We start from the raw sequence: 13,297 nt of genomic DNA on the forward strand, positions 1-13,297 counted from the left end.
TGAAACGTGAATTTCCATTTAATCTAGGCATTTGTGCGTGAAAAGGAGGTCTGAATTTAATTATCTGGAACCATGCACTGTAGCTAATTCACTTTAATAAATTACTCCATGTTATGCAAAAAAAAAATAATAAAGAACTAGGAAGACAATTTTTTTTCCTTAAAACTAACACCTCAAAAATTAAATTTCTCAGCCACAGCACATACTTTTCATGAAGAAAACTTCTACTGCTAAAGGTCTCTTTTCAATGTACCTTTTGTATAAATGAATAAATTTATGTATTGAAATCAACACCTCCAGCTAGGAATACACAGGGGAATCCATAAGTGATGTCTCTAGTCCTCAGACAAAATGTCTACTGATTTCTAGTCAAAGTCCCAGACAACTATCTGCTAATTTTATCAGACCCTTTATTACATTTTTATCATTTTTTCTGTTCCAGGGAAAAACAAAGACAAACAAAAAACCTACCTTTTTGATGCTTTTATGCTCTAAAAAACAGCCCATAATGAAACTTCCTACAAATATGGTGTGTACAGCACGCACACAAAAAAGCAGCAGTTTTCTCTTATCTATGGAAAAACTTAAAACTATTTTAAGAAGTTTACTACTTCTATAATGGGCTCTTTAGATGTAACTGTACTACTCAGCTGGGAATAAAGTGACATTCTATGTAGAATTAATAGGCTGCTGATAAACTAAAGTGTGGCCCTTTGAATAGTTTATCTTACAGGAATGTTTTCTTTTTGACGTGCCTCAACTTTTTTCTTGTATAGTCGTTCACGCAGCTCATTGATTCGCTTGTCCATCATGGCCACCTCCATATTACGTTTGTTTAACAGTTCTTTCTGCTGCTGAAGCTTGGAGTTCTGCTCCTGATTAAGCCTGTTCCGGATCTGAAAGGAGAAAAAAATATTAAAAAGCAGCACTTGTTAGGACAGTTACTTCATTTTGCCTTTGCCAAGGTTGTTTTTAACATGTTGTTAAAAAAAATAAAATATGATGCAACATGGATCAGCCATGTTCTGACATCTGATTGTATGCTTCCACACAGCCTGTCAAATTACTATGAATAACTAACTGTTATAAAGAAAACATTAGGACATGCTATCTTTTGCTAAGCTATTGGACACCTCGTAAGCATGTAGCATGCATCCCATTTATACCAACTGGATTAAAGAATTAGGCAAAAATACATTTCATAAAGCAGTTCCAAAATGAAATATTAAGTCCTAGAAAACACTTGTTAAAAGTTACATTTAACCACAATGGAAGTTTGAATATCATGGAAACTAAAAATAAGTGATATCAAACTTGTACAAGAAATTATGCTCTTAATTCTGTTTCCAGTTCCACACAAGTTCTTGATGCCTGGAAGGGAAGTTAACTGAACTGCTAGCACCCGGTCTGGATACCAGTTTTTCTCTCTGCATGGGGATTAAACTGAAGCCTTCACAGCAGGTTTCCAGTAAATAAGGAGACTGATTACCTTTATAGTTTAAATCAACTATGACATCCTGACACATTAAGTATTCTTAAATATACTGTAAATTTTAAACAAAAACTGCACAAAATTCCAATGTGAATGGAATAGTTAATTATTGATGTGAAAGCTACTCTTCAGATGTACCAATATTTTTGGATAAAGATGTAAGATAGTGGTACAGTGAATAACATACGAATATAGTGTAGCTACATTAGTATGCTGTATAGCATACTGAATAGTGCAGTGAATATAGCTCAGCTTACAATTTTGATTATTTTCTTACAATGATACTTCCTATGTGTTTCTGTTTATTTACATTCTCCTTATAGCTATATTTTCACAATATATTTTTAAATTACTCTTATTTGCTGCCCAGTCACGTCTCCAAGCTAAGACAAAATCTAAGGGAATGTGCTATATCCAGTTCTTTGCAAATCAGAAAGGCACTGAAATGAAATTTTCTTTTGGAGAGAGATTACAAGTACTTTGTGCACATTCAGTATCTTCCATACTGCTCAGAAATGCCCTTCAGAACACTTTCACACTTTGCCCCATTATATGTATGAGCAACAACAGAAATAGTTTTGAAAGCTAATGAAATCCTGTTTTAAGAGGACGCTTGCATTGACATTCTGATATTTCAATTTTATGAAATCGCAGAACAAAGTGTCCACCCATAAAGCCAGTAATATGACTTATTTCAACTGTCATTTAAACTGTATTTCTCAATATTTTACCTGTAGCTCCTGATACAATTTTTTTAATTCTACTGCTGCAGGTCCTGTTACTTGTCCATTGTAAGACTGAAACCCATTCAGCTTCCCCTTCCGTAAGTCTTCCAGTTGCTGAGTAAGTTGATCCACTTTTAATACTGCAGCCTGTAGCTCCTGCTGCTTCTCCTGGAACATGGCACTTATATGCTCAATTTCAGTTGCTAAAATTAACAAGATAACAATAGTAAGTTATTGTTAACAGTTATAAGTTATTGTAACAAGTGCAGGAGATACTGATAATTTTTAATTCTACGGGTATTGCTAAGAACAACGTACTAGTTTTAAACCTGGTGTATTCATACACATAATAAACTACTTATAATGCATCGGGAATTGTTAACATTTACAACAGATACTCTAATTACTTATAACTTTATAAAAATAGATAATAAATTACACCATGTATAAATTTCCTAGAAATTTCTCGCAACCGTTGTATGACAAATAAATATTCTATGTGAAATCCTGTTACAGTGTATGACATTATTTGCCAGATATACAGTGAACAGCAAATAAAATTGAATAGTATACTTAGAAATTCCACATACACAGATTGCCATTCATGATCTTGCTATAATCCACTTGTCCTCTCATGGCACGGATTTTTTTCAACTTTGTCTCCTGGGTTTCAACACGTTCTTTAAGTTTTTGAAGCTTTTCACTCTCTGAAACAGACTGCTGCTGACGACGTTCTTGCTGCTTCAGGTAACGCAAACGTTGTTCCTAACAAAATAAAAGACAAAAGGTACTTGTTACCCTTGTATTTATAGAAAAAGTTGATTTAGTAAAGCCTATCTCTATGATCACTGGTTTTTGGTTTTGTTTGTTTTGGGGTTTGTTTAAGCTTATTTTCTTCCCAGCAATCAGAAAAACTTGTATCTAGTTAAAACATACACTTGTCCTCCTGAGGAAAAAAATACTTCTTTAAAACAAATTTGTTAAATTTATGGTAAGAAATTCAAAATTTTAGACCAAACATCAATTTTACATATTTGTGAAACCATGTATTGCTTGAAGAATCAAGCCTATCAGTGAAACCTTCCTTCTGGCATTTGGCTTCTGCTGCTATTAATACTTTTCCTACCATTGCACAATGAACTTCCAACAATGCGATCAAGCTTCTCAGTGAACACCAAATACTCCCAACAGAACATTTACACAAGCTGGCCTACTAGAAGATAATGTTCCAGTACTTAATGACAGTCCTCCTGGTGGACACAGTGAAAATATTTACTTTTTCTATGTTATTTCCACCAAAAAAAAGAGAATTGTTAGGTTTATTGCTTGTAAAGACACTGTGCCATACTCCAAGCATCCCATGTGTACTGTATTTTATAACACCAAGAACAAAGTCAAAAACATTAAACCCACTCTGTTTAGATTGTTGCACCTCAGACTTCAGAAATATAATACATGAATATATTTGAAATGGGCACATTCTCATCTCACATCACTGTTACTATATCGAAGTGAATGAGCGAGTATATATGAATATAGAGTCGTGGGTGGTCTATTACAGATAACAAAGTGGGCTTCACAAAAGAGAAAAAAACTAGCGATGTTTTTATAAAGACACACAACTGTTGCTTCTTTAACCACTTAAGCTTATTTAAAGTGACTTGGGTGCATTGATCTGTACCCCCAAAACCCACATTTGCACACACTGACAGAAATTTGTATTTATTACAATCCCTATATTTTGTTTGCTGCTAATTATTACCTTAGCAACCAACATTTGCTGCTGATTTTCAATCTGCTGCTGTTGTCGGGCTGCCATGTCTTGAAGTTCGGAGAGAGTGAGCTCAACACGTGGATTCCCAACCTGTAGATCACAGAACATTACATCAACGTGGTGATGTACACGGAATGCTCTGATGTTAGAAACTAAATCCCCACTTGTCAGAGGAAGGCTAACACTCCCTCCCCAGTCCTTAGAAGAAGAAAAATGATGGATAGCTGTTAGAGAGGAAGGAAGACCAAAGTATAAAGAAAGGACACAGTTCACACACATACCAGCGACAGAAAAAGCAAGAAGGGGAAAAGCAGATGAAAGAGAGGAACACTAAGAGACAAAACAAAGAGGAGAAAAGAGACCTCATGCTACATTTAAATTTGCTTTCTTAAGATGTTCTGTAGAATTGGCATCCACTGCTGATATAACACACACAATAGTAGACATGCAAGCAGGAATATTAAGCAGGAACTGGAAGCTGAAGCTTCTTCCCTTTGCTAACACTTTCAGTGTAGGTACCTTGGCAGCTTGAATTACAGTACGAGGGGGAATGGGCTAAAGTTGTACCAGGGGAGGTTTAGGCTGGATATTAGGAAGAACTTTTTCACTGGAAGGGTTGTTAGGCATCGGAATGGGCTGCCCAAGGAAGTGGTGGAGTCACCATCCCCAGAGGTCTTTAAAAGACATTTAGATGTAGAGCTCAGTGATAACAGTTTAGTAGAAGACTTATTGGTGTTAGGTCAGAGGCTCAACTCAGTGATCTTGGAGGTCTCCTCCAACCTAGATGATTCTGTTGTTTAGCATTATTTACGTTGTGCAGGACAAGTACACACGAGAACCCTTAAAAGAGGTTGTCACTAAGCTCACATACCAAGACTGTGAAATGTCACAGAATCCCAGTGGTTTGGAAGGGACCTTAAAGCCCACCCATTCCAACCCCCTGCCATGGGCAGGGACACCTCCCACCAGATCAGGTTGTCTAAAGCCCCATCCAGCTTGGCCTTGGGCACTTCCAGGGATGGGGCAGCCACAGCTTCTCTGGGCAGACTGAAGCATTTAAGATCAGAACCTGTGAAAAACAGTCTGTGCAAAGTGAAGTGGAGTAAAGGTGATCCACTTTGGATAATTAATTAGCCATTACTGTGCAAACACTGAATGAAGAGAAGACCCCCAACCCCAAATCCACCTCTATCAAAGTGAAGAACCAGTGCCATATGGAGAAGCTTTGTCCCCACCCTCCAGGAAAAAAGAAAAAAAAAAAAAGACAAAACAAAACTCTGTATTGCCTTTATTTAAAGATGTCAGGATTTATTTTTATTTAGCTGCTGATTTCAGTTTGACAGACTGAGCAGAATGGCAATAATCCTAGACAAGAAATGTTGCTGGAAGCACTGCAGGAAGATTTCAGATAAAAGTTGTTCCACACAGGGCTTGCTGTTCTACTTTGGGGTCAGCGAAATGTAGACTAGCATTTAGACATCTTTGGGGTTTAAAAAAAAAAAAAAAAGGAAAGAAATCTTTATTATCAATGACACCTCTTCTGTTACCAAAGCAAGCTTTGGAGAAAGACAAAAATCATGGGGGGAAAAAAGCTAGATGAAGATTTAACACTGGCAAATCGGAACTCTGGTGGAGTAGCAAAGACAGCTTTGTTTAGAGGTCAACCACACAGCAATAGATCACAAGGGATGAAGAAAAAGGGTGAAGGAGGTGACAGTCCAGTGTGTGTGCTACAGGCCTGCATTATTCCATGGCAATGGTGGTGCAGGTAACAGCGCTGCAGTATTAGTAACTGTGCCCCCGCTGCTCAACCAGTGGGGTACCGGACCTATGGAACAATTTCTCCAAATTTCTTCTTATCAGTGCTTTATTGTAATAGTACTGCTACAGCAACTGCCTATTTGGGGCTTTAATACAGTCTTTTCCCCTTTTCTATAAACAGACTTTATACATATACAATACACACAAAAAGCTTTAGCACAGCTAAAAAGAGATGGGAATTCTACTCTAAGGCTGGCAAATACAGAGATGGCAAAGAATCCCATTATTTAAAAGCTTAATGGTAGGAACAAGAAGGGCAGCTAACAATTGCTATAAAAATAGTAATCTTTGGTCTAAATTATAAGTGTTTAAGGCCTTGTACTGAATAACTCATAGACAGGAGTGGGGTTTTGTCACCCTTTTTGCATTTCAAAACTAACACATTTACAGAAGTCAGGGTACAGAGGCAATTATGAAAATTATTTAAAATTTATACAATTCTGTGACAATCTGTGTGTATTGTGTGTTTCCAAAGATGAATATCCTGTTTCAGTATGTTCATAGTTTTGCCACCAAAAATAAGTAATTTAAATCTCTACATTAAATTACTTCAATTCAACCCTTTTTTCCCTGCTATGCAATCGCAGGAAAGACTGCAGTTTAACAAGACAAATTCCAGAAGCTGACACTTGCAAATACCTGCTTTGCTACTCAAGGGAAGACAGAAAGAAGGAAATAGGGAAAAAAAAGCCACAGGCTTTGGATTGCACATTTTTTTCCTGAAAGAGAATACCAGCCTTTGAAAAATTATGCCCAAAAGCTGAAAGTTCACAGCAGTCCAACATTTGTTGGAAGGTATTTTACACGTAATTCAGTCAGGTGATGGATCAACACAAAAGCCAGACTACCACACTGCAATACTTGAATAAACAATGGAGTATCTTCACCAAACTACATGACAATTACTATTAGTAAGCCACGCTGAAATTACGTGATTTCCTATACCCCTTACAGTACATCACTGCTGAAAAAGCAAAAAGAATTAAAAGTTTTGAATATATTGAGAATAGAGGTGTGTTGAATGAGTGCTTACAAAGTAGAATGTAGTCTAAAAGTTTTATAGATTAGGAAAAAAAATAAAAATCCCACTAAACACATTCCCCACACCAATCAAGGAAGTACCAGATTTTAAATCAGATCAAACCTGATCCCAGAGGAAAGCTGCTCTACTTTTCTGGGCCCACTCCAGTGACTTCCAACACAGTTCTGTAGTGATCCCATCTGACAAGATCCCCTACAATGCCTGTGCTCCACTCTAGGCAAAGTAAAATTCTCCTCTAAAATATTGTTGACACCAAGTATTTCAGCCACTCTGAGTGTCTTGTTTCATATTCCTACAAATTGCTCAAATATCATTTCTCCAACCAATGCATAATATGGAACTGATTCTTTAAGCTTCAGTCAGGAAAGGAAAATATTTGTTTTAAAATAGATTGCCTTTTTTTGTACACTTGAGCTCCAATTAGTGTTTCATGTTTCTCCATGTAATTATTGAATACATCTCAAGATCAGTCACTAAAACAAGCCAGATTGGGAACGCTAACTTTTAAAAGTTGTTGTATCTTAAATGTACAATATAGACATGTCAGACTAAAATTTCATTATAGAGAGTTATTGTCCTTCTTTGAAGATTTTCTGTATAATAGATTATGGAGCAGAATTTTAATTCTTACTGGAAATTACAAACCCTCTTAATAGTCATCAGTAATTAAAATTATTTTTGGTGCAGAGGTCAGTCAAAAAAATTATGTATTTATGTACAGATACAGCTGTATAGAGTAGTGGAACTGAAACAAAAGGTAAAAACCATCCAAAGCACAGATTTTTGTATTTCAAATCTGCTAGTGAACACAGTAATTAAAAAAAGACTGAACTTAATAGTGTGTATTTATTTATTTATTTTTAACTAGCATGACTTATGATAGATGATTTCTTCACAACATTCTTTAATAAGGCCAAACAACTTGTGTGTACTTGTGCTGCTCCCAGGAGGTGTTCTGGCTCTGCTGACTTCTTTGGCATGGTTTTCCATCAGAAGAACCTAAATCTCTGACTCTGTAGGGAAGTATTAAGAGGGACTCAGAACAGTTTGAAGTCTACCCTCTGGATCGCTGATTTTAAAAAGTCAAAATAAGGGAAAAAGCAGTAGTGTTTTTCCAATACACATATGCTCTGTTTCAAAAACAGTCAGAAACAAGTTTTAACCTATGAAAGTTATTCCCAATGCTTCTTCTCCTTTCTACTTTGATGATCAGTTTAAGTTTACACTGACAACTCATTCTATTTCTAGTAATACTTTTCAGTCTAACGCTGTCCAAGAAATACATGGTTTACATTGCTAAGAAATCTTGTTAAAATATACACCCAGACTCTAGTTGTAGTAAGCCTACAGGGGTTATGCATTTTTCAAGGTAAGCAAGCCATCTTACCTTGTAAAAATTACAGATTTCCTAAGTGAAAACTGTAACCGACAGTACACAATGACTATAAGAACCCAGTTTGTAAAAACACCAGTTACAAGAAATAGTTTGACCCCAAAGCTCAGAATTTTCACTACTTTAAATAAGCATATTTGAAAGTGTATCTTACAATGCCTGAAAAAGGTACTGCAACATTTTGCATTATGCGAAATAAAAAGAATTGTGAAATGAATAAATATTAGCTTCTCCTTAAAGCTATTAACTTCAGTAAAATATTCCATTTACAAAGTGCAATGTCTAGAAAATTTTTATATAGGGAAAAGCATTGAGAACACAGGAAAACAGTTATAATTAGCCATTCTTATAAATGCCCCATGAGAAATGTCTTCACGTTTACCTCACTGAATACCAATGTATGACCTTTCCACTTAAAATAACTACATTATACCTAGGAAAGAAAAGAAGAATCTGAAGAAACAAAGTTTTAAACCTGTAGCTTCACTCGCAGTTTGCTCTTTTTCATCCACATGGCAAAAGCAGCACACTGACCAAGCAGAATTCCTCTTCAACATTAAGTCAGGTATTTTCAGAAAGACTGTTGCTGATTTTATGCCTCCACAACAGGACAGCAGCATTTTTGACAAAGCCTGGAAATTAGTGAATCTTTCTCTTGCAGAGATCTAGTTGAATCCATTTGCTTAGAGCATTTTGTATTAGTTGAGTTGGCTCGTAATAATCTGTATGCAAATACCACTACTGGAAGAAGTCCGTCTCAGTCCTTCTTCAGAACCTCGTGCTATGCAAGGCAAATGGATCAGGGTATGTGCTCAGTTCTTTAGTGAGGTTGTTGGTTTCCCTGTTTCTTAAGTTTGTACAGTTAATAACCAGTATGAACGATTTCATACATGAAGTGACTCACCTTTCATAACAAACACGAGCCTATTACATTTAAGGTCTAGACCTCCTCCTCTCTCCTGCAGAGAAAGAAACCTACCTCCCACAGAACTGCCTCCTAAAGGAGGTACCAAAAAAGCCACTACAAATATCTACTCCTCCAGATTCCGCAGATTCATTTGCTACATGGTGATACATCAAAGGAGACAATTTTGCTGAATTGTAAATTTCTTTTCATTGATTCACAGAAGCATTTACACACAGAGATGAACTCCTAAATAGAATCACACTGAACACACACTGCATATTAGGCACTGAGGAATTATTACAGATGTTTCATACAAAAATACTTTACTCTTATATTCCCTAATTTCTTAAAATTTACAAGAATTTCTAAGAGAATTGTATTTATTTTGTCTAGCATGCCACTTTAAAAGGTCATGATGAGAATTTGTAATGAACTGCATTTTCAGCTTCTGCCATTAGCCTCCTACTAGAGACTGGTATTTTACCATTTGATGATTAATATTTTTGGGACAGGTGAGATGAATGGTACAGCAGTAATTAAATAGTTTGGAAACCAGTTTACAAGCAGCCTCAGAGCAAGTCATACCTTAGATATTTAATTAAGAGGGAGAACCTCCTTTAATAATGAATTCTGCGCATTAGCCTTGTCACTCAAAGTTCGTCTTCTTGATCCTCCTTCACTTCTGTCCTCACACTATGCTGCTCTATCGTCACAAACTCCTCAGTCTCTCTTTACTCAGTCCACGTGCTTCTGAGCTATTATGAAATGGTTTACTCACTGACAACCCGCAACAGTAAAGGAAAAACTGCATCTGCACTCAATTTAGTTCCTTGACAAGCAGAAGGTATTGTAGTCAAACATTTAAGCCACAAGGGCAGATTCCAATTGGTTCTGTGTTTTTACTCCCATTGGAAAGTTATTTTTGAAGAGGAATCTAATCATGGCAATATTAAAATCAAAAAGCCAGGAGACAGAACTTCAAAATAGATTATTTTTAAGAGATGATAATGAGGATGTGATTTGATTTTATGGATCAGGCAGTAAGGCAGAGAAATAGACAAAGATACTTTGATTTTCTAAGTTTGCATTAGGAAGAACAGAAAGCTACTTTGAAAATAAAACATCTACCACACCCACACCTGAGCCTGCTATGATTTCAGAAATATCAGCTTTAAAGGAAAACAACTACTGTCTAAAAGCTTCACAGACCACCTCAATGACTGGCAATATCACATTTAGGCTTGGTAACACCTAACCACTCAAAAAATAGCCAGCGTAAACCGTAATTCAGTCAATTCATTGAAAAAGAAAACCAGAACAGACCAAGAATTTATCAACCACTTCCTGTACAGTGTCTCCTCAGATCTCTTCCTAGGTTTGCAAGAACCACCACGTCATTAACTTCCCTTATCTACTCCTTCCCTCTTCTTCAGATAGGTGTTCACACCCGTCACCCACACAATTCAGCTCTGTTCCCAAAGCTCTGCACTAGAAAGTTTAGGTTCAGATACCTCAAGCCTCCTGAAACTAGCCGAGCTCCACCCTCTCCTACGTGTATTCCTGTGCCATGAATCACGTACTTGAACTTTCTCACGTTTTCTAGCCTTTTTCCTATCATCACCTCTACACTTACTCCTTAATTTACTACTTCTTTTAGTACTTAAATCTATCCTTCTCCTTGTTTTTAACACTTCCCATGGTCAGAGATAATTCTGAGGTTAAATCTCTATTTGCCAATTAGCCAGCATGACCTAGATAAAATGTAATCAAGCAGTGAGCAGGCAGGTGAGACAGTCTGCATCCTAGCTTGGACACCAGGATGGCTGCTTCTGATGCTGGCTGTCAAAAGGGCTGCCCACAAGTCTTCTGCTCGTATCCCGCTACTTCTTAACCACCAATTACTTCACTGAGAAGCCAATACAGAGCAGATACCAGAGCAGATACTGGAGATAATGCACCACATAATATGGTGCGTTAAAACCCAGCCACAAGCTAGCTACACTTTGAGTGCTTTATAGCACAGGGCAGGCTGCCTCTCTAGAATTCTAGCAGAGGTAAGGGACATTGTGGCCGAATGGGATGTTGAGATAAATAAAATCCCCCACAAAACAAACACAAGCCTTCCCTTAAGAGTTCTCCGCACACACACACACTCCACTCCCTCCCCAAAAGGTCTCTTATGGGAAAAATAATCATACCCCCTACCAGAATAAACATGAAAAAAAATCTTCATCAAGGTTAGGACAACAGCAGCATATCAAAAAGGTGGAAGTTTCCCCCATGTGGAGGAAGCAATTTTTTTTTCCAGCAGTAAGACACGCAGCTGTACCATGTCAAAAAGAAGTCACTATCTTCACCAGCATGATAGGGAAGATGGTGAAGGCCAGAAAGGTACCACAAACTGCTCCTGAGAAACCTTAAAACACCTACACAGAAATGCCAAACAACGTAAAGGCTCTGTTTTAGGAGCACTTACAGAAAGACTCAGCTCTCTATAATCTGTAGCAGTTTTAGGTAGTTCTCCCTTCCCAGGGCAATACCAAACCTTCCTCAAGACCAAGATTTTACCTTTGTAAGGCAGCCAACCCCATGCAGCTTTGTCACAGACACAGAACTGATCGCTCTGAGATTAAGTGTGAGAGTGCATGAACAAAGATGACCATACTTCCAGCACAAAGCAGCTGACAACTGCAAAACAAACAGGGTAGGTTGGCGCGCTCTCCTGCCAGTGAATTCCAGACTGGGATCAAGGCTCCGAGAAGTCTCAGCCGTCCCAAAACCCTGGAGCTCTCCTCTCACATGCCCATCCTTGCATTTTCCTCCTCCGTTCTGCACATACAGGAAAGGCAGAGCTTTGGCTCTCAACAGCTCTGGCTGCTCACCTGCCAACCTACCAGAGCAGGAAAGAAATGAACAGCTTGCTTCGATTGCTCAATCTAGCAAAAGATGTCTTAATTCTGCTGTTCTTGTCAGTTAGCATGGCAGAAGCCCATCAGCCACACGGAACTTTTCTGCCCTAACCTTCATTCAAAACACCATAGCTTAGGGGATGCTCTCACTTGCCCAGTTAAATCTCTCAAGGTGTCTGATCAGAGCAGCCCTCGCACACTGCTGGTACCTGTCCTCAGCAGAACAATAACAATGGGGACAACACATGGAAGGGATGGGAGCTTTATTTTCTTGTACTCTGCTAGTGCTGTATTAAATCTATCTTGGATAAAACACATGTGGTTTCCTTGTGCTACCTGAGGAGGAAAGGAGAAGAGGATGGAGCCATCTATTGCAGATGACCAACTCTGATGCACTTACATTTCTGAAAATACTGACACGCGGTCCAGAAAGGCTGCACATCTCCACAGCTAAGAATGCTAATGGATTTTGAGCACAGTTTTCATACAACCAGATTTTAGTGCAAAGTACAAAAGCAACTTAATTTCATGTGAAAGATCACGCATAACACTATAAAGGGATGAAAGAAAATATGTTTCTATTTAAACTAAAATAGATTTTTTGCTGATCTCGACATGGATGACATTATTTCCAGTTTAATGGCTTTATCCACAGCTCTGCCTGGCATTTTTTTTTAATTGGGTCAGAAATATGCCGTTAGCAGAAATCCATTTTAAAGAATCCAATGACAATAGCATGTGCCTCTCTTTTTTTTTTTCTCCTTTTTTTTTTTTTTTTTTTTTTAAGCTTAATGGAAATGAACAAGCTAATTAAATCCAGAAAAGGCACCCAGAATATTGGGAATTACAGAAAAATACAACTAGTGTGTGCTATCTCCTGATAATCAAATAAATTTGAAATTAACATCACAAATGTAATCTGGTTACTTAATTCATAAATTTGTAATAAAAGCAGTATTTTATTTGCACAAATGAACAAACTAAGAGTTCCTTAGAACTGATAAACTTACTTCAGGTACATTACAATTTGCTGAGAAGTCTCACATTATCTATATTTGATAAAACCCCAACATCTTCCCTTAAAGTACAATACTTTGTTAATTCCTCCAACTTGCTAATACAACTAGGTAATTTGACATAATAAAGATTTAAAGTCTATTCAGCATAAGCCAGACTCTAGATTTCCCTTGCTTACTACTGTTTACACATATTTCTAAGAAATCTCCCAAGTGAG

The 13,297-nt window shown here is 37.3% G+C and overlaps 1 protein-coding gene across 4 annotated transcripts in view; it reads right to left on the minus strand.

The window, feature by feature from the left end:
- The window catches only part of PPP1R13B (protein phosphatase 1 regulatory subunit 13B), a 70,415-nt gene that overhangs the window by 13,397 nt on the left and 43,721 nt on the right, over positions 1–13,297 (minus strand). For 2 of the 4 annotated variants that reach the window (XM_084286908.1, XM_084286906.1), the window contains exons 5-8: positions 3,980–4,081; positions 2,808–2,982; positions 2,224–2,420; positions 756–896 (exon numbers count right to left, since the gene is read on the minus strand). In XM_084286908.1, the coding sequence (XP_084143034.1) occupies positions 756–896; positions 2,224–2,420; positions 2,808–2,982; positions 3,980–4,081 (615 nt within the window). Of the gene's footprint in view, positions 1–731; positions 897–2,223; positions 2,421–2,807; positions 2,983–3,979; positions 4,082–13,297 lie in introns of all 4 variants that reach the window. The other 2 variants (XM_084286907.1, XM_084286905.1) reach the window with 1 other exon arrangement.

Source organism: Netta rufina, assembly GCF_964035555.1.
Source record: "Netta rufina genome assembly, chromosome: 5".
In the NCBI taxonomy this organism is placed as follows: Eukaryota; Metazoa; Chordata; class Aves; order Anseriformes; family Anatidae; genus Netta; species Netta rufina.